Genomic DNA, 20203 nt, shown 5'->3' on the forward strand with positions numbered 1-20203 from the left:
TTTACAATTTAAAATCTTGAAACATTTGAAAATTTGGTTTTCATGACACAATCCCAGCTCCCAAAAAAATAAATAAAAAAATATTCAAAATGACGCCAACCGCAGAGCTTGAAACAAATTACACTGTCAACTGTTTTTGCTGGGAAACAAAAGCAGCGAGGCTCGAAGACCGCGAAGAATTGGAAAACTGCACCGCGCACGAACACACAAATCGACTTCATAAGCTTTTATTTACATGCAATAGTGATTCGGCCACACACACGGACACACACACACGCGTACAAAGAAAGGCTGCACTGTGAATTTCCTTCATTTTGCTGGCACAAGAAGGCGCAATACTTGTAAAACAGCGACGTGAGAAATACTGACACCTGCCACAGGCGGCCATTTTGGTAACAAAGCAGGGACGAATGCAGCTTATCGGCGACTGATAGGTGTCCACAATCCCGTTCGGTGACTTGGGAAAAAATAAATAACTACTATACAATATATCATCTTTTTCACACAATGTGGCATAAGTTCACTAATAGCTTGTTAATCATGCGGTTATTGTTGCTATACATAATCGATAAAAAGCGTCACTGACGGATCCATGAAGATGGTGGGGAATGAGAACAAGTGCTGGTTAAAAGGGGGGAACAATTCTCTAATGTTTGGATGAAAGTCAAAATTTTGAGAGGTGAAACAATTTTCCAATACAAAAGCTTAATTTGGAATAATTTGGAATTGTGAATAAAAATGCCTTTGTAGATTTTAATTGAAATGAAGTCAGCCTTTAAAAAAAAGAAAGAAGAATAAACTGTTGGAAAAAATTAGAAAAACTGACAAATAAAACAAAGCACATTCTGCACAATTAAATTTGTTTTTTTGGAGGGTGTCAAGTTCAGTTGTACGGAATTTGCCATATTTCTTTACAAAAATAAACTTAGAAGTTAAAGGGAAAAAAACTTGAAAGTATGTTGTTTTTTTTACTCATTCACTGCCATTGACGGTTATAAACGTCCAAAAATTATTTTAACTATTCCTATAAAAAAAAAAAATTCTACTTTTGTTAAGAGTATGAAAACCTAAAAAAAATGTATTGTACATTTCGAACAGATATAAAATTTGTGATTAATTGTGAGTTAACTATTGAAGTCATGCAATTAATTACGAATTTTTGACGTTTATAGCCGTCAATGGCAGTGTTAATTAGGAAATTAAAAATTTCCCTAAGTAAATTAGAATTTTGAAGAAAAAAAAATCTAAATAATATAGATTGCATTTTTATTCACAATTCTAACTTCATTTTAATCGTCTATATAATTGTGCTTTCACCCTAAATAAGTTTTATTTTTTAATTTAAAAAAATCTTTAGAATTATGAAAAAAAAACCTGCATTTTTTTATTTTATTTAATAGCACACTTGACAAAAGGGTGGGACTTGTGAATAGAGCCTCTTTCAATATGAAAATAACCTTATATACAGTTATCAAACATACAGTATGTACAAAGGCATAAATACATAAATATCTGTGGTACAAAAATAAATAGATTCCTCTTTAAAAAGTCTTTTTTTTTCTCTTTTTTTTTTACGAATACGTTGCTTCACTGGGCGGGATATCAGCTTCCTGTATGGCGTCTTCGAATAGCGGCGGCGTGGCGGTCGACGACGTGGTGAAAATTCCTTCGTCTTCCAGCGATACGGCGGCGGGCAAAGACGTCCGTTCTGCATTTTAGAAAAAGAGAAAGCTGTCAGGAGGAGCGAAAGGCGGTCGAAGGAAAATGTCAACTATGAGCGCGTGGAAGTTTCCCCGGCTTACATGTGGCGCACTGAGGAATCTCAACTCAAAAAAAAAAAGAGAAAAAAAAGAAAAGCTGATTAGAAGCACATGAAGACAACGCGGATATTGTTGATGTCATTTGACTGCGTTACAATAAGCGAAAAACTTTATTCAATTAGGTAGTCATTTACCAATATGTTTAAATGGATACTTCAATTCATCTGATAACATGATGAATTTTAATGCACATTTAATAACAATTTTTTTTATTTTTTTTACTTGGCAAGCCACTTTCTGCCGAAGTGTTGAAATTGTGGAATAAACATGCCAATGTGCACCTTGTGGGTTGTTTCTGGTTGAACCCGTGCAAATTTATGGAATGCCTTATTTTCTAAATTGAGAATTATCCAAGAAAAAATAACAAAATCGATATATTTATGCATGTTAATGTAGAGAACAATTTTATTGTATTTTTTTTTGGGAAAAAAACTGCCTTTACAAAATTCTGTCAAGAATTTTTGTTTTGTTTTAAGTATTTCAATTGTATTTGAAGAACGAAGATCAAACATTTACTTTACCTTTTATTTGATGTTTTGTGAACAAAAGACACAAAATGTAGAAACATTAATGTGTCTCAAAAAAGTTAATTGAGTAAAATGAGGAATTAGCAAATAGAGAAATCTTTTTTTGGGGGGGGGGGTGAAACTTTATTTTGAAAGGTTTATTTTTTTTTCAGAGAAAATTTCAATTGCTTATAGGACTTTTTGTAGAAAAATAGATTATTATAAAATATTAAAACAGAAAACAACAACAAAATAAAAATAGTTTAAAAATAACTAAATCAAAAAAATAATAACTACATTTTTTTAAATTACATCTTTAGAAATAAAGACATCATTACTTTCACTTTTACACTAAAAGACCCATTTCTTGACTCAAAGTTGGGTCAAGTTCACCCAAGTAGAGGATCGGTCCATTTTTGACCCAACTGTTTTTAGAGTGTACAACTGAAGGCAGCAGTAACAACAAGTGACAAGGGCGTACTTTGGGAAAGCTCCTCCCCTTCCTCGTCCCCGTCCCGCATGAACTCCTGCTCGTCATCCAGGTGACAAGAAGACTTGAGGAGCCGTAGCGAGGAATCATCAGCTGACCCTAATGTGTGCTCGTTGTGCTCAGGATCTCTGAAGAGGGGGAAAAAAAACTCATGAGTGAAAAGGGTTCGAATGCCTTCAAAACAGGTCGGCTGGCGCGTGAACGTCACCTGGCGCAGAAGTGGTACTCGTTGGCCAGTCCCTGCGGTAACAATGTGTCACATTCCATGTCCGTGTCCTCCTACAACAAACGCCACGCCATCAATAAACATTCATCAACATTCCGAGAAATGGCCAAGTCTCAAGATCGTACCTGGTGGAGCCCCGCTTGTCCGTGGGCCAGGTGCTCGTGGTGGTGGGCTTTACCGTTGTGCCCGTTGTGAGGGTAAACGGCGTGCGGGACAGTCAGGTGGCCGTCGGCGGGGCAGCGCCCCACCAGGGCCAGACCCTGCAGGGGCACCATGGTGTACTGGCACGACGACGACACGGGCGCCGCCACGGCCGGGAAGCACAAGTCGGACGTTTGCTCTGCAAAAACAAAAACAAAAAAAAAACTTTTTTTTTTAAATGCTCACAAACGTTATGAAACTTTAGATTTAACGATTTAAAAATTCGAAATCTACATTTTTTTAGGATGTCTTAAGAACATTTATGAACTTTAGATTTTATAATGCATTTCAAAATTTTCCAAATCGACATTTTCTAGAAAAATTCTAAAACGTATTAACTTTAACAATGTATTTCAAAAATTTGAAAGCTACACTTCTCTAGAAAGTTTTGGAAATTTATAAACTTATGTATATAAATATAACATTTAACATGTTTCTAGACAAGCTTTAGAATGTTTTTTATTTTATTTTATTAAATAAATACATAAATGCTCTTTTTAAGTCCATAAATTATATTTTAAATTTAATAACTTTAAATTTAACATTGTAATTCAAAAATCTTAAATCTATATTTTCATATCTATATTTTCAAAACGTATACATTTTTAATTTAACAATGTAATACAAATAAATTAAATCTACATCTTTCTCGAAAGTCTTTAGAAAGTTTTGGAAAATTATAAACTTTAAAATATAACCTTGAATTCAAAATTAACATGTTTCTAGACAGACTTTAGAGAGGTTTTTTTTTAATTTATGAACTTTAAAAAAATAAATACATAAATGGTGTTTTATGTTCATAAATTATAATTAATTAATTAATTACATTTATGAACATTAAATTTAAGATTGTAATTCAAAAAATTTAAATCTATACATTATTCCATATAACTATAAACTATAAATTTAACAATGTAAGAGAAAAACAATTATTTGTAATTTTCAATTCATAAAAAAATATATATATATTTATCTGAAAATGAACCTCAAGTGCAGATTATTTTAAATTATAATTTGTAATTTTGTTGTATTATTTTTTAAACAATTTTGATAATCCCCCCCCCCCCAATAAGAAAAAGACAATTATTTGAGAAAACGTCTATGACAGGAGAATTGATAAAATTCCCATTTCCCTAAATTCCCTTGAACGCATCATTTAGAAATACACTAGGGTGTTGATTTGATTTGATTTGCTCATAACGTAATAAGTGGGCGTGGGCGTCTTACTCTGCTTGGCCCAAGCCCTCCACAGGCAGAAGGGGATGAAGGCGACGATGATGAAGACGAAGGCGCCCAGGACCACGCCCACGATGAGGTAGGGCAGGTCGCCGGGCCGCGACACCAGACCGCCCTGACGGCCCGTCTCGCGGTCGGGGCCCTCGGAGGGGGCGGGCCTGTGGTGGTGGGGGCGGGCCTTGGTCTCCAGGATGACCACGTTGCCGAAGTCGCTCTCGCCCTTCTCGTTGAAGCTCTGCATCTTGATGTCGTACGCCGTCTCGGGTTGCAGGTCGCCGATGGAGTGCCAGTAGCGGTCGCCCTCCACCACGTCCTTCTTGTAGTCGCTGTCGTTGTCGCTGTCCGTGGGCCGGTAGTAGATGTAGAAGCCGTAGATGGGCGTGTTGTTCACAGGAGTGTACTGCGGGGAGAAAAAAAAAGAAGCACGTTAATTAGGATGTTCTCAACATTGGTTTTTTTTTTTCTCCCCCGTCTTTACCGTCCACTTGAGGATGACGGTGGTTTCATTGATGGCTTCGTTGTAGGTGATGTAAGGTCCGTCCACGGGGCGTTCGTGAGTCCTCCCGCCCACCACCGTGTAGGCCTTGGAGGGGGCGCTGGGCGGGCTGGACCCGATCACGTTGACCGCAACCACCCGGAACTTATAGGACGTCCCTACGAGGGACAATCGGCGTTAACCACTGTTTGCTGTCACGAGTTCTCCTCCGCCGATTGCGTTCGAGCCGGCCCACCTTTTTCCAGGCCGGTGATCTCCACGGAGAGCCGCGACGGCGGGATGTTCTCCTCCGCCGTCACCCAGTCCTCGCCCGCCTTCTTCACCTTCTTGTATTCCACGCGGAACGACTGGATGGGGAAGCCGCGGTTGCCGCGCGGGATCCACGTCACGTACGCCGACGTCTCGGTCGCCGTGGAAACCGTCGGCTTGTCCGGCGCCTCGGGAGCTGCGTTGAGGGAGCGGAGAAATCGACATGAGATTGGACAGATGAGGACAAACGAGACTTGTGAGTTTGATAAGGAAAAGGTGTTAAACGAAATTCCTGAAAAGTTTGCATGGGAATTGAACAGAACATTTTAGGGAGCATTTTTAAATGATGGCCATTTCATTACCAGAATTTAAGAGTTGATGAAAAATTAACAACTGTCAAAACTTAAATGCACGTTTAAAATTGTAATTTTAAAAAAGTGGTATGTACCCTCACCACAGAAAATAGCACATTTTGTGTCAATTTTTATATTTACTATTATTATTTTACAAATCACAAACAAATCAAGAAGCCCACTCCCCATTTCAAGGGGAAAAAATCAGCAACATTATGAGATTAAAATAAAAATGTGAGAATTATTTTAAAAAAGTATTTAATCTTGGAGTTTATACAAGATGCTAAATGCAAAATTTTATTATTGTTGTATTACTGAGAATTTAATTTTTTTTTTACTTTTTTACAAATTGATGTCAAAATGTCTACACGAGGCAAAAAAAAAAAGCAGTACAGAATCATTTTTAATTTTATGATTTAATATTTAGGAGAAGAGAGAATATTATATATATATATATATATTTAAATCTGTTAATATTTGTTTTTCAGTAAGTTTTTGTTTTTGTAATGCTTAAGAATTAGACTGATGTTTATTTTGTTATATTTTATTCCTCGTCTGATTTTTTTGTCATTACTGTCAATGAATAGTTTTTTCATCATAAAAAAATCTGTATAATTTTTTTTTAATTGTTTGTGTTTTTTTGTAATTAAATGTGTTAAATTTTAATATTTTATCTAACCTAATAGACAAGATTTGTCTTTTCAAATACATTGCACATTTTCAATTGAACATATTTAATATATTAGGCCCGTTAACTCCCATGAAAATTTTGCAGGTTAAAAGGTGTTAATGTGAATGACACTTACTGAGAGTTCATCCAGCAGACAAGTGAAAGAGAGACTGAGAAAAGCGCACGTTAGTCAAAAAGGACATACAAGTTAGTACAGTACGCGAATTGGAGCGACACTTACGCGACAGGCTTGGCGACGGAACCGCGGGAGTTTTGGGCAGATCGTTATGACCTCCCAATCCTTTACGACCTGAAAGAAACGTCGAGATTTAAAGTGCGGGTCTGGGAAGTGAACGCTTAAGTGCAACGTTTCGTTCGCATCGTGTGTTAGCATTAAGCTAGCCGCTGTCGCTAAAGTACCTTTCCCCGTCCTGAAGGTCATCATGGCCGGCTGGCCCAAGCCGGCGCAGTTCTTGGCGGCCATCTCTACCTCGTACAGGCTGTCCGGCTGCAGCTTGGCCAGCGTCAGCTTGTGCAAGGAGCCCGGGATGCTAGTGGACGTCCACTCGGCCGACGGGTCGCCCACCTATGAGGCGCACGGAAGTCACGTATGGTTGAACGCTTTCACCTTCCAAACAGATTCTTGTGTAAAAAGTAAATAAATAAATGTGCACACTACGGAAGAGGATTAGGGCCAGTGGTGGATTCTCACTTTATTCTCAGAATTCTCACATTTAAGTCAGAAGCTAATGCTAATAGCCAGGAAGTGGCTAATGACTTCTACTGGGTACATCCTGGGATCACGCTGATGTCATATATCAGGTGTTAGCCTAAAATGCTAAGCTAATGACCCCTACTGGGTATATCCTGGGCTCATTGTGATATCACATATCATGTGTTAGCTTAGCATGCTAAGCTAATGCTAATAGCCAGGAAGTGGCTAATAACCTCTCCTGGGTATATCCTTGGACTTCATTCTCAGAATTCTGACTTTATTTGTGCTAATATTATTCTGACTTTAAAGTAAGAATTCTGACTTAAAAGTGAGAATAAAGTGAGAATCCTGCCAAACTCTGTTTTTCTCTCTTCACTGGCCCTAATCCTCTTTTCCGTAGTACAATAACAACGTATTGATCCTCACCTTTCTGTACTTGATCATATACTCCAGCACGGGGGCTCCACGCTCGTGCCGCGGCCTCCACGTCAGCTCGTAGTTGTCGGCTTTGCCCGTGCGAGGCTGGCTGAGGATGATTGGCGCCTCGGCGGGCAGAATCTGTCCCGGTAACGCCGCGCAGTCCAGAGGCAGCGTGGCCCCCGCCGCGCCGGGCCTGACGGGCGGCTGCTCCCTCAGAACTTTGTCCGGGCTGAGCGGGCGATACATGGAGGGCAGCTTGACCCTGGGCGGAATCCCTGTCAAGACAAAAATCGGGATAACCATCGTTTTTGGTGCAATCGAAATAAACGCCGGCTGCGCGGCGGCTCGCGAGTCACCCACCGGTGGAGATGGTGATTAGTCGCGCGGACGCCTGTGAGCTGCCCACGCCGTTTTCCGCCATGCATTGGTAGAGACCCTCGTCCTGCGGGCCCACGTTGGAGACGCGCAGCATCCGCGAGGTGAGGCGGTGGCGCGTCGACGGCGACAGGGGGACGGCGTTGTGCAGCCACGTGACGGTTGGCGCCGGCTTGCCGCGAGCCTGGCAGGAGAAGCGCACAGTCTCGCCCAACGCCGCCTCCTGATGCTGCAGCTCCACGGCCACCTGGGGAGGCTCTGGAGGGACAAAGACGGGGACAGACAATTTAGAAGTCATCATAAAAATTTACAAATTAAAACAGAAATCTATATAAAAAAATACTGTTATTTATTTTGATGCATGATAAAAGTTATACGTTTCTTAATAATTTGTTAATCTGTCAATTTTTTGAGGACTAATGAATAAATCTGGTGTAATTTGTTTTACATTTTCATCCCTTTATTAAAAAACAGGACATTAATTATTGAATATATTGATTATGATTCAGTAACTGGCTTAGTCTGTAAGATGAGTCAGAAAATAGGAAAAATTATTGATCGTTTTGCAAAATAAAAATCAGATGTTTGCACATTTTGATTGACATAAATCAGAGAATATTTACTGTTGACTGGCTGAATATTTGGGGATTTATACAGTTTTACGTTAAAACGGTGCCGATAAACGATTAATCTATTATTGCAACAACAAAAAAAAAGTATATAAATAAAAAAATTATTAAAAAATTAATTACTTAATAAAATAAACAATAAAAGTAGTTGTTGATTAATGTTGCATCTCTAAAATTCGGGCCAAAACAAAAATTTTCAGGAGACCCCTCGTTCAACTCTTAAATCCAATCCACTTTATTTCTATAGCACATTTTATAAACAAGAATTTCCTAAGTGCTGGGCATTGAGATCCGCAAAATATCTTACAAATAAAATCTAGTAAAACCAACTATAACATATATTTTTTTAAAGTCAATAAAATACAATAAGTAAAATAAAAAATAAATACATAAAATAATAATAATAATATATTAACATTGTGTCATCAAAGAGAGCAGGTCATTTTCAACACTTAAGATTATCCAATAATTTGTAAAATAATACCCATTCTTGTGGACTGACCAATAGTAGAGATATGAGAAAAAATATATATCAAATTGTGACTTATGAGATTTTGGCCCGACGCCAGCAATATTTAATGAATGCAATTTAAAAGATTAAACTAACTTGAGTCATGGAAAAAATCTTTACACAGCTGACTAGTAATGCACTCCATTTTTTGTCTCTATTTGTTTCAAGATATTAACCATCAATACCACACAATTAACAATCTGTCCATAATTTAAAAAAAACGCAAAGTACCAGAATGATTCTCGTAAAACCGAAACAAACTATCCTCTCATGAATATTAAACAGCTAGCCACCATTTTTTCAGGGCCAATGATAACTTGTTGAATACCTTTTACCTGATCCAAAAAATACCCCCACCCCCCCATGTGACCGCATGCCAAGAATGTGAACATATTCCAACAAGGGAGACTAAATTGCGCACGTGTGCGTCAAGGCTGAGTTGATGGTTGACTTCTTGTGAATCGGGGGGGGAAACTGAGCTCATTACTGCAGCGCCGTGACTTTAACTCAAGCCAGCTGCAAGAGGGGGACTGTGACAACATAGGCGGAAAATCACTGGAAAAACACAAATCCATAACCTTGGACAGGAGACAGTAGAGACGTGTGTCGTCAAACAAAACAGAACTTCGACTGTTCTCTTACCAAACACTTGCACGTCGTAGAGCACGGTGGCGGCGACCGTGGCGCCGATGCCGTTGTCGGCCCGGCAGGCGTACGTTCCCGAGTCTCCTTCCGCCGCGGCGTCGATCAGCAGGTTGCTGAGCAGGAAGCGCGTGTTGTTGTGGACGCGCAGGTCCTCGCCGTCCTTGGCCCACGTGACGTGCGGCGTGGGGATGCCGCTCGCCACGCACTCCAGCACCAGCCGTTGGCCCCGGGTCACCATGATGGAGCGGGACGCCGGCGGGTAGATGATGCGGGCTGCTTCCGACGTGGACCCTGGAGGGGAAGGGAGGGGGGGGGGGGGGATTTCCTGCTTGTAATTGACATCACAATGTGCGCACTTTCTTTCTTTGAATGCGGTTCAAGCGTTTAAAAGAAATATGGCTGCCAGGCGACATCAAATGAAAAACGTCGCACTAAACTGGCAAGTGTGCGCCACATGTGTCCCGTGATGCAAATTTATAGCATATATAGTAATCCCCTTGCGCATTTGCGGTTGACTATTGATGGCGACTTACGGCGGATGCGCAGGCGGTCGGCCGAGGAGGACGTCTTGACCTCCTGGGTGACGGGGTTGTAGGCGGCGCACTTGTACGGGCCCTCGTCGTCCCGCGTGGCGTTGGCGATCTGCAGGTTTCCTGACGGCATGATGAGGTAGTTCCCTGCGCAAGGAGAGGAAACAGCTCTAAAAAGCCAAATCACGGCCAAGGACGAATGTTAAGAACGCGCGACGCAGATGTGAAAACAAAGGCGACGAGCGTGCCGAGCTATTTTTACGGCAGGGTGCGGGGGTGTGGACACTTCCTACTGCACTGTAAAAAATATTATATTTACTTGAAAAAAAATCTAGTAACGTTTTTTTTCACTCAGAAATTCTAAGTAAATTTTACAAGGGGGGTTATTAAAAAAAAAAAAAAGAAGCTACTCATGGGTTGAGGAACAAACCCACAACCTTCAGGTAAAAAAGAAAAAAGAAAAAAAAGAAGAAGTAATATTTACTTTAAAAAAAATCTAGTAGTTTTTTCACTCAGAAATTCTAAGTACACTTTACAAGGGGGTTTATTAAAAAAAAGAAAAGAAAAGCTACTCATGGGTTGAGGAATAAACCCATAATCTTCAGGTTGGGAGACAGCCACTCTAGCACCTGAGCCATGCCACTACTCATGTGTGTTAGTATATTGCTGGTGTCAGGCGGAATCCTTGTACCTCCAAGAGACCCATTTTTTGTCTCATTTTGGACACAGCAAGTGTGGCATGGCTCAAGTGGTAGAGTAGCCGTCAACAAAGCTGAATGTTATTTTTTTTTAAATAAACTGATAAAAATGTACTCAAAACTTTCCTTGCAAACATTTCCTTAGAATTTACTTTACTTTTTTGTTTTACCGTGTGAGAACTTTTTGAGGAGTCCAAACCTTTCTACACGTATGTAAACAATACTAAAGAAAAAAATATATAGCCACTATTTCCTATACAAACGGATGGATGGATGTTTCGCAATGTTAGACTGGCTCCACTTCCAGTTTATACCAGAGGGTGGCAGCCTCGAGTCCACGTTTAAACGTTCATTTCCTGGCAGATAAGCGTCTGCTATCAGGAGCCTACAGCTCGCAGGCATTATTAGCATACCAGCCGCAAAAGCACGGCCGCTTTTCTTCTCTCCCAGGCAACTTTCGACGTAAATACTTTGAAAAATAAACAGGCCACAATTGCCGTAATTTAACATTCTTGAGATAATCCGCCTTTATCAGCGCTTTAATGATGGGCTCAGATAGCGACTTGACGGCATTCCAGTAAATGATGAAGATAGCGCGGGGAAGTGGAGGGGGAGGTCGGGTACCTTTGGACGTCTCAAGCCATTCCTGCTTGACGCTGTAGCGGACTTGCGCCTTGGGTTGGCTCTCCGGGAGGTGACACTCGATTACGGCCGTGTTGCCTTCGTCCACCTCGATCTCCTGCTGGTCGTCGGGTTCGAAGTCGCGCAGCTCTGAGAAGAAAATTCAGAGGCATCACATAGGTTGCAACACGGCTTGAAAAACGGTGTTCTTCATACAGGGTTAGGGTTCGATGGGGGTCTCCTTTTGCAAAGAAAAGGATGCAAGCCTGGCTTGATTTGGCAAAAACACAGTCCAATCAAATTTCGCAAGGCAAATATTACGCCGGGGGCAGCTCACGTTCTGTGGGAGCGGGATTACCGGGATGGAAGGTGGTTGGGGGGGGGGGGGGGTGCATGTGCCGCCAGTGTCCCGCAGACACACAGTCTGCAGACACAGATCTGACCCCTGAACCCTTAACCCCCTGCCAGAGGCCTGACGGAGGGGTCAGAGGTGAGAGGTGTCCGCGCTATAGAGTTTCAGGGATCCAGTTTGGTTTCGGGGAGGAAGCGCCACTCACCGCTCTTAAGAAGCCGGGAAAAGGACCGAGGGAGGCGGGGCTGATAGAAGGAGACGATTAAGACAAAAAGTAACACAATTAGTCTATTTTTGTTTTTTTTCAGAAGAGCCGTGTGATGTATCCCTTACAAAACACGACCTCGCTCCATTCTTTTTTCCCGGGAAGGTGTGTTGCTCTTGGCCGATTGCGGGCCCGTCGCGGTGATTTACTCAAAGCCAAAGAACAAACGGCTTCTCTGCAAGACGGCTCTTGATTTACTCGCCGGGCCCTGCTGTCTGTCTGCCGGAGCAATAAAACGTGGCGGAATGATGCAGGAGGCGGAGGGGGGGGGGGGGGGGGTGCAGAACGCACACCTTACCGCAGCCAAAGACATGTCAGGCTAAAGTGCTGCGAGCGCTCCATTTGCAAAATCAATCAGGGGTTGTTTTTACAGCCATCCCCCCCGCCCTCACTCATATCTGCTCACCTTCCTCCTCCCACATTCTTCCACACATATGGGCGCCTCTCAGGTGCGAGCGTGCATCGGAGGATTGATTGCGTTCATAAAGCAGAGCGGACCTCCCGCATGCTTGGCGGGGGCCCGGCTTAAATCCTTCATCTTTATGGATTTCCAATCATAGCACGGAGGGTAGTCGGGGAATCAAAGTACCCCCATAGCCCCAAAAAACAAACAAAAAAAACCATGGAGGCGGGAGCAGGCACGTACGCACTCCCTATGGAGCAACTCCCTACAAGTTCGAGGCCCGGCCGAAGGTGATGACATTGTTAGGGTTTTATTTTTCAGGAAATGTTTCCAAGTTGAGACTGTGGAGTATAATATGGCAGCACTCAGGCACATAGGGCTGGCATCTGGGCATCTAGATGTGTTCCACTATTTGCATATTTATCAGTATATTATTCACAGCAATGCAATAAAGCAATTTTATCCAAAGGGAGACTGTGGGCCGCATTAGTGTGGTGGTACTGCTGAGTTCAGGATGAGATCACATTTTTATTTGGGTTGTTTCTACTTTCTAGCCGTGTTGTGAACTTAGTTTTCAGGAAGGAAATTCCTTTTATCCAAGAGGAGACTGCGGGCAAAAAAAAAAAGAAGAAAAAAAAAAAAAGAGTGGTGTGTGAAGTGTGATAATACGACATAATTCAGGGTGACAAAATAGGTGTGTCATTTACTTTTCAGCAAGGGGACTCATTTTATTCAAGAGGAGACTGTGGGCATAAAGAAAACAGAGCACTGTCAAGTGTGATATTACTGCTTCCAGGATGAGATCACAGTGTATTTTTATGTTGGTCGTTTCTAGTCATGTTTCCTGTATTTACTTTTTGAGAAGGAAACTCATTTTATCCTAGAGGAGACTGTGGACAGCAAGAAAACAAAGCACATTGGAGTGTGATCCTACTGCTTTATCCAGGATGAGATCATATTCATGTTTTATCTTTGGTTATTTCTAGTCTTGTTTTTTGTATTTACTTCTCAGGAAGGAAGCTCAATTTATCCAAAAGGAGACTGCGGGCAGCAACACAAAAGAGTGCTGTGGCATGTGATAATAAGACAGATTCCAGGGTGACATAATACAAACGTGCGTGTCTATTTTGGCCACTTGTAGCTTCCTTATTTACTTTTCACTTAGGAAACTAATATTATCCAAGAGACTGTGGGTAGCAAGAACTGAGCAAAGTGGAGATTGTGGAGTGTAACACTGAGGCATTCATGATAGGTTATAGCATGTGTGTTTAAGTTGGTCAATTTAACCATATTTATTTCTTGATAGCGACATTCATTTGATCTGTGAGGAGACTGCGGGCAGCTGCGAATTTGTAATAATACTGCAACATCCTGCGTTGTGTTTTGCTATCTTGGAGAGAGATAGGAGAAAGTGGAAAGGAGATAACCACGTCTCATCTTGTGAGGGGATCTTGTCTCGACTGGCCCTGAAACGCCTCCTGGTGTCATCATCATCATCCTCATCATCATCATCATCCTCCTCACGCATGGCATCACATCACGCACGGCTACAAGTTCGAACCTCATCACGGGGGCCAGCTGTCAGGCCCTACGGAGAGCAATGGGGGTGTTATGGGAGCAAACGGGGGTTGGAGGCTACTCGCCAAGTCCTGGTCCCTCTTCCTGTTCCGACTGGCCCCTGGTGTCCGCCCCCCCGAACCCCTACCCCTCCATTCCTGCGCTTCAGGTTACACGGCTTCAGGCCCCCTCGCAGTCCCAGGATGCATATCAAATGTAACCTCGCATACACTGACAGCAGTCGCAACCCCATTAGAACAAGGCCTTTAAAAAAAAAAAAAAAGTTTGGGACATACTGCTCTAAAAGTAGCTGAAAGGTGTTCCGTTTGATTTTTTTAGGGTTGCAGTTGGGCTGAGGGGATGCGCCAACTCTCAGGATGTAAAAGTGGGTGCTTTGAGTGTTTTTATAGAGGAAAAATACAACAACTTGTGTTTTTTGGACGTTCTTTTGGACAAACTGGGGAAAAAAAAAAAAAAAGAAGCAAAATGTATGTGCTGCGTGGGTGGCTACTCACTGGCTGCGGTGACGTCAGCGGGCACGCTGGCCAGGGCCCCAACCCCGGTGGTGGCCACACACTGGTAGCGGCCTAACGTCACGTTGGACAGCGTGGCGATGAACAAGCCCGCGGGACCCAGCGCCACGCCGAGGTCTCCGTCCATGAGCTGCCGGCCGTTCAGGCGCCAGCTGATGGAGGCGGAAGCTGGCCGGGCGGAGCAGCGCAAGCTCACGCTGCCTCCCAGCTTCTGCACCACAGAGTCGGGCTCCTCGGTGAACTCGGGGATTTCGTCTACATGATGGAGCGGAGGAGGGGGATTTGTTAGTTATTCACCATCGGCACGCAATTTCTACACAAATTGCATTCTCTAGTTTCAAGCAAATTGCTGTTGCAGCTGCCAGACGCGTTAACACGCCCTCACTGCCAGTCGAAATATTTTGTCCTTGGCAAGGATTACCCTGCGCCAGGTGTTAGGGGAAAACCCACGTAAAAAAATAAAAAATGTAAAATAAAAAAAAATATAAAAAAAAACCCATATGGGAGACTATACACTAATCTAAAGATCTACTCACCAGAGACAGAGGCGCTGCTCTGAAGGCAACATAGCAGTACTGCGCCCAGAGCGCACAAGACGGGAGTGCTTCTTTTTCTTATCCATGGAGTCCAGTCGCGTTTTCCAGACATCTTCCATGCAACTCCCCTCTGAAACATTACACAAAATGCAAAGACGGTCAATAAATGGCAATGTGCCACAACTTCCCAAAAATAATCATCACGTATTGAAAAATTTGCATATCACGTTTGATTAAGATGTCCAGAAACTGAAAGAGTATGCGTTGAAGTACTGCATGATGCTGAGTGCACTCCTTTGTTTGATCGGTGGTCTAATAAATAACAAAAAAAAGTATACCTACGCTTCTTTACAAAGTGACATCGCCCCCAACTGGCCTGGCAAGCATATTACACTGTGCTATGTCATTTTATGTAGGGGCGTTAATGATGGAAATGATATGCGACTTCCCTCTTACACCGCATGCATACAAACAGGCGTCCATTAGCAAGGCATCGTCAGTGGCAACCGCACAAATGAAGCCTTTTTTTGACCACCTCTGCACTCATCAAAGAGACTCTCTCATTCTCAGGCCTCTAACACGACGCCTTCCTGCTCAGGTGTAACTGATACAGGTAGAGGGTCCAGGACGTGTGGGGGTGAGGGTAAAAAAAACAAGAGGGCGCATTGACGAAGGGTTTAGGGGGTGGGAAGAAGTCAAGCTAACAAATGCGGAAAAAAAAAGAAAACGCCAACAGACCTAAAAAAGTCAAGTGTACTAACCACAATTAAACCTAAATAAATGAGATTTCAAGCTACCAACAAACCTCAAGATTTCAAGCTAACAACCACCAACAAGAGTCCTAAAGGGGTTAAGGTAACTAATGTAAACAAAAAAACACACAAATAGACCTAAAGATGCCAAGCAAATAAATGCTAACAAAAGAGCACAAGCACACCTGAAGAACAAACATACAAAAATATAAAAATACATCAAGCTAAACAAATGCAAACAAAACCACCAAGAGAACCCAAATCAAGTCAACACACAAAACCACCAAAAGACCTAAAGAAGTCAAACTAATTAATGGTAACAAAATCTACCAACACAACTAAAGACGAGGTAACAATTTCACACGCACACAAAAAAAAGAAAAGAAAAAACAAAATAAATTATGCTAATTAATGCTAACTGAGCTTACGCTATCCTCCAGTGCAACATGCGCCGCGATGCTAATACAAACAGTCGGCTTATTAATGGTTAATACAGAGAGTGTGCATCTCTTCCCCTTCTCTCTCGTTGCTCACTGCCAAGTTTCCTGAATTCTTTCCTGTCAGGTTAAACTAACAACTTCCCGTCAGGATGAGGAGGGTGGTCCCGCGCTTCTCAAACCTCCCCCCCCCCCGGTACTGAACATGCATAATATTCATACTGGACTACGCGTTTGTACGCTTATCTGTGATTAACGAGGCCGTTGGGACACAAAACACAAAGAGAGGGCGGGGAAGACGAGCGCGGAAAGAGGATGGAAACTCTAAAGTAGAGTTAAAACGAAGAGCTGGCGGAAAAACTGTTGTCAACTAAAGCCAATAGTCTCTCACACACACACACACAGGACCACACACTGTACGCCATTAATAAGAGCAATATTGGATTAGCGACCACCCTCTAACAGGCAAAAAACAACACATGCTGTAATAATCACATCATTTATCCAGCCTGCTTTCACTTTTCTTCACACAAATTAAATTTTTTTCCCCTCCTTGTACGAGCATTTTATAGCAATGATGCTAACTCATTGCTAACGTTAAATGGCCAAAAGCAACAAACACGACTCACTTTAGGTCTTTGTCATATTAGCAGCTGCCCGAGTTGTAAGGTATCATTTAGTATTATTTATTAAACCGCTGTGGTAAATACAAAAGAATAATGGTAAATATTTATCAAACAATGTGGCCTAAAGCTAACAAGCCAAGCACAATGCTAACGAAGATATCGAAAGACTCAAGTGAAGCTAAAAGACACTAGGCGCTAAAACTAGCAATAAGGGTCACTATGGCAACATTTGACGATTGAATGATTTTGACGCTTCTTTTAAAGTCAAATGGCAACATATTGCTTCAATTTGTCAAATACCTAACAAACTAACAAAAGAGCTGCTACATGCAAACAAAATGGCCACCAGCCACTCATGTCGTGCTGCTTCAGCTAACAGGAAGCTAATGAGAGGAAAGTTGTCGTTTTTGTTTCTAAATAAACATACTAATGCTCAGTTGTGATACGAGAGGTATTTCACATATGAATGTGTCACTTGTAATGGATCTTCATTAGCATGCGCAGGTGCACTCGATGATGTCAAATCTCCCCGATATGCAAATATTGACCTGTTGGAATGGCGGGCATGTTGAGTACATAAACAAACCGTAGCATCACACACACGCTACTCTTACATTTACGGGCTCGGGGAGGCCATTTAGTGGCGAGCGCACACGGTAAACAAACAAAGTGCGAGCCAGCCTGAAGGCTTGTGGCTTCTGTGGCCAAAGCCGCGACAGCTGCTCATAAAAAGAAGGCGTATATGCGCATCCAGCACCTGTGCCCGCTTCCAGGTGGACGGCCAACTTTTTTGCAAACAAAAGGAATTTGATTTAGCTTGCACAAAAAAACAACAACATGCAATCAGACTCAACTCAACAAAACTCAACTTTCCATAAAATGTCACCTTTAACACACTGTCGACGAGAAGGGAGGACGGGGCCCGGCGCGAGATGGATGGCTGTTAAAACAGCAGTAATACGTCAGTCGTGCCTAAAAAAAAAAAAGATCCCCCCCCAGCCCCCCCTGGGCCCCCTCCAAATGTGATTCATTAGTCAGCTGGGCCTGGTGTTTGCTTAGCGGATACCCTGCCTCCAGATGAAAAGTTGCCCTGACATCTATGTCCAACTTTTTTCCATCCAGAAAAAAAAAAGAAAAAAGTCACATACACACACACACAAGCCTCCTACACAGCAGCATCCAGGCTGATGGAAACCAGAACAGTCGCGCTCCCCCCACCCCACAGAAATCCATACGTGCCCATGAGCAGCCTTAAAAACTCTTAAGTGAGATTTCATATCTTCCAGCTGTGTGACCGCAAAGCACAACTGGAATAAGACCGCCTCAGGCAAGCAGGGAAATGCGTACGCATTCACGGCAATATAGCGCATTTGTGCAATTCGATGCAAAAAAGGCACAAGCAAGTTAGAATCCGGATGTTCCGTTTAGGACTGGGGTCAGCAACCTTTACTGTCAAAAGAGCCGTTTTAGGCCAAATAAAAAATTTGTCTGGAGCCAGAAATATATATATATATATATATATATATATATATATATATATATATATATATATATATATATATATATATATATATATATATATATATATATATATATGCAACATACAACTCATTTAATTCCACCTTTCGTCTTCCCGTTTTGGAATTTCTTATTTTTTTCTCTCACACATTTTTAGACTTTTCTGCCTTTCTGTCAACATTTATGACATTCTTGGCAATTTTATGCACATTATGTTAATTTTCCGCCTCTCTTCTTCCTTTTTTTGACATTTGATGGCATTTGTTTTGTACATTTTTTCTGCGTTTTCAGGATTTCTTTTGTTTTTGGACATTTTATGGTTACTTTTTGAACATTTTCTTTTCTGACTTTTTAAAATTCAATTCTGACATTTTTGGGCGATTTCAAGGACATTTTATGTTAATTTTTTGCTTCTTTTGTCTCTTTTTCTGGCAACTTAAAAATTTGGACAGACTTTTTTTTTATGTAATTAATTAATTAATTAATTTAATGAATATTTTATCCCAAAAAATAAAAACAAATAAACCTGTAAAAATAAAATATTCATTTCATTTTTTTTTTTTTTATAAATAAGAGGGAGCCACGGGAGAGGGACTAAAGAGCCACATGTGGCTCCAGAGCCGCAGGTTGCAGACCCCTGGTTTAGGGCTCTATTCTGTGTGAAAGGTACCGGGTCACAGTTGAGCCACAAATTTTCCAGCTTCTGAGGAAGTATCAGAGTGTAACAGGAGGCAGGATGCTGTCTGTGTTTAAGGCCATTCCACAATGCTGGGACAGCAGTAGGAAGTTAAACATTCACTACTCCCGCCCAGTATTGTTGTTCTTGCGGTCATGATAGGACTTCTACAGTTGTGGCCGTTTCTTTCTTTCTTTCTTTCTCTTTCTCCATCTACATTCTGTCTCTTTACTCTGTCGCTACATCTCAAATCAACCACCCGAGGCAGACGGTCCGCCGACAGAGCATTTGTTCTGTTCGAGCTTTCTTCCTTAAAGGGAGTTTTTCCTTCCTCGACTCCGTTGTAAAGCGCTTGCTCGTGTGGGGTTCAGCTGGTTTTCTTATGTACATAATTGGCACTAAATAAATGGACTTGCATGCCTTTTCACTTACAAAAATGTATTCTATGCTCTTTATAGGCTCGTATGACCTCGACCAGTGGCAACCGTCCTAGTTGTAACTGAACCGTCTGTTTTTTTCTGTAACTGTATCTCTCATTATAGTCAAAATGCTTGTCCTGCCTCTTGCCCGATACAAAATTATTCCGCAAAAAAGTCATAAATTACCACATTGATGTCATTTTGCGGGATCTCTGCATAAACACGCTACTATAGTGTGCATACTGTACATGATCTTGTGCTTACATTGAGTGTACGACAGACGCAAATGACGATAAGGAGCAACAAGTGGCGGCCTTATATGTCCATGGTATTTGTGGTCACATGACAAGACACACACACACACACACACACACACACACATACCCCAATGCCCGTCCCCCTCTGCCCCCCTTCTCATTGTGGTCCCAGCCGGGCGGATAAATTCATTTTGACAACCTTGCTAATTGAACAAAACCAGGCTGGAGCCTCCTCCCGGAGTGCTCACATTCCATCTGCTTTCTGGCATGAAGACGACGAGGAGGAGGTGGGAAGGGGGGGCCGCAGCGATGATGGAGGGGTGCGCTTGCTCGTAACTCCCCTCTGTTGAATATTTATCACTCGCCTCGCTCCCCCAACTTTTTACGTCGCCGTACGCCCCTCCCTTACTCTTTCCTCCCCTTTAGATAAACACATGCGGTGTCAAGTGTGAGGAGTGCCGGGGTTTCAACGGGGACCGCT

The 20203-nt window shown here is 42.1% G+C and overlaps 1 protein-coding gene across 2 annotated transcripts in view; it reads right to left on the minus strand.

Annotated features, from left to right (window-relative positions):
- Positions 1-211: 211 nt before the first annotated feature.
- The window catches only part of boc (BOC cell adhesion associated, oncogene regulated), a 28929-nt gene continuing 8937 nt past the window's right edge, over positions 212-20203 (minus strand). For both annotated transcript variants that reach the window (XM_086066665.1, XM_086066666.1), the window contains exons 2-17: positions 15038-15167; positions 14484-14756; positions 11395-11541; positions 10076-10219; positions 9540-9833; positions 7743-8015; positions 7389-7657; positions 6668-6833; positions 6489-6557; positions 5211-5420; positions 4958-5133; positions 4471-4879; positions 3168-3382; positions 3025-3095; positions 2808-2944; positions 212-1708 (exon numbers count right to left, since the gene is read on the minus strand). In XM_086066665.1, coding sequence (XP_085922791.1) covers positions 1572-1708; positions 2808-2944; positions 3025-3095; positions 3168-3382; positions 4471-4879; positions 4958-5133; positions 5211-5420; positions 6489-6557; positions 6668-6833; positions 7389-7657; positions 7743-8015; positions 9540-9833; positions 10076-10219; positions 11395-11541; positions 14484-14756; positions 15038-15149 — 3102 coding nt within the window. In that variant the 5' untranslated portion in view covers positions 15150-15167 and the 3' untranslated portion in view covers positions 212-1571. The remainder of the gene's footprint in view (positions 1709-2807; positions 2945-3024; positions 3096-3167; positions 3383-4470; positions 4880-4957; positions 5134-5210; positions 5421-6488; positions 6558-6667; positions 6834-7388; positions 7658-7742; positions 8016-9539; positions 9834-10075; positions 10220-11394; positions 11542-14483; positions 14757-15037; positions 15168-20203) is intronic.

Source organism: Leptonotus elevatus, chromosome 21 (genome assembly GCF_054856555.1).
Source record: "Leptonotus elevatus isolate MCC_2025b chromosome 21, RoL_Lele_1.0, whole genome shotgun sequence".
Taxonomy (NCBI): domain Eukaryota; kingdom Metazoa; phylum Chordata; class Actinopteri; order Syngnathiformes; family Syngnathidae; genus Leptonotus; species Leptonotus elevatus.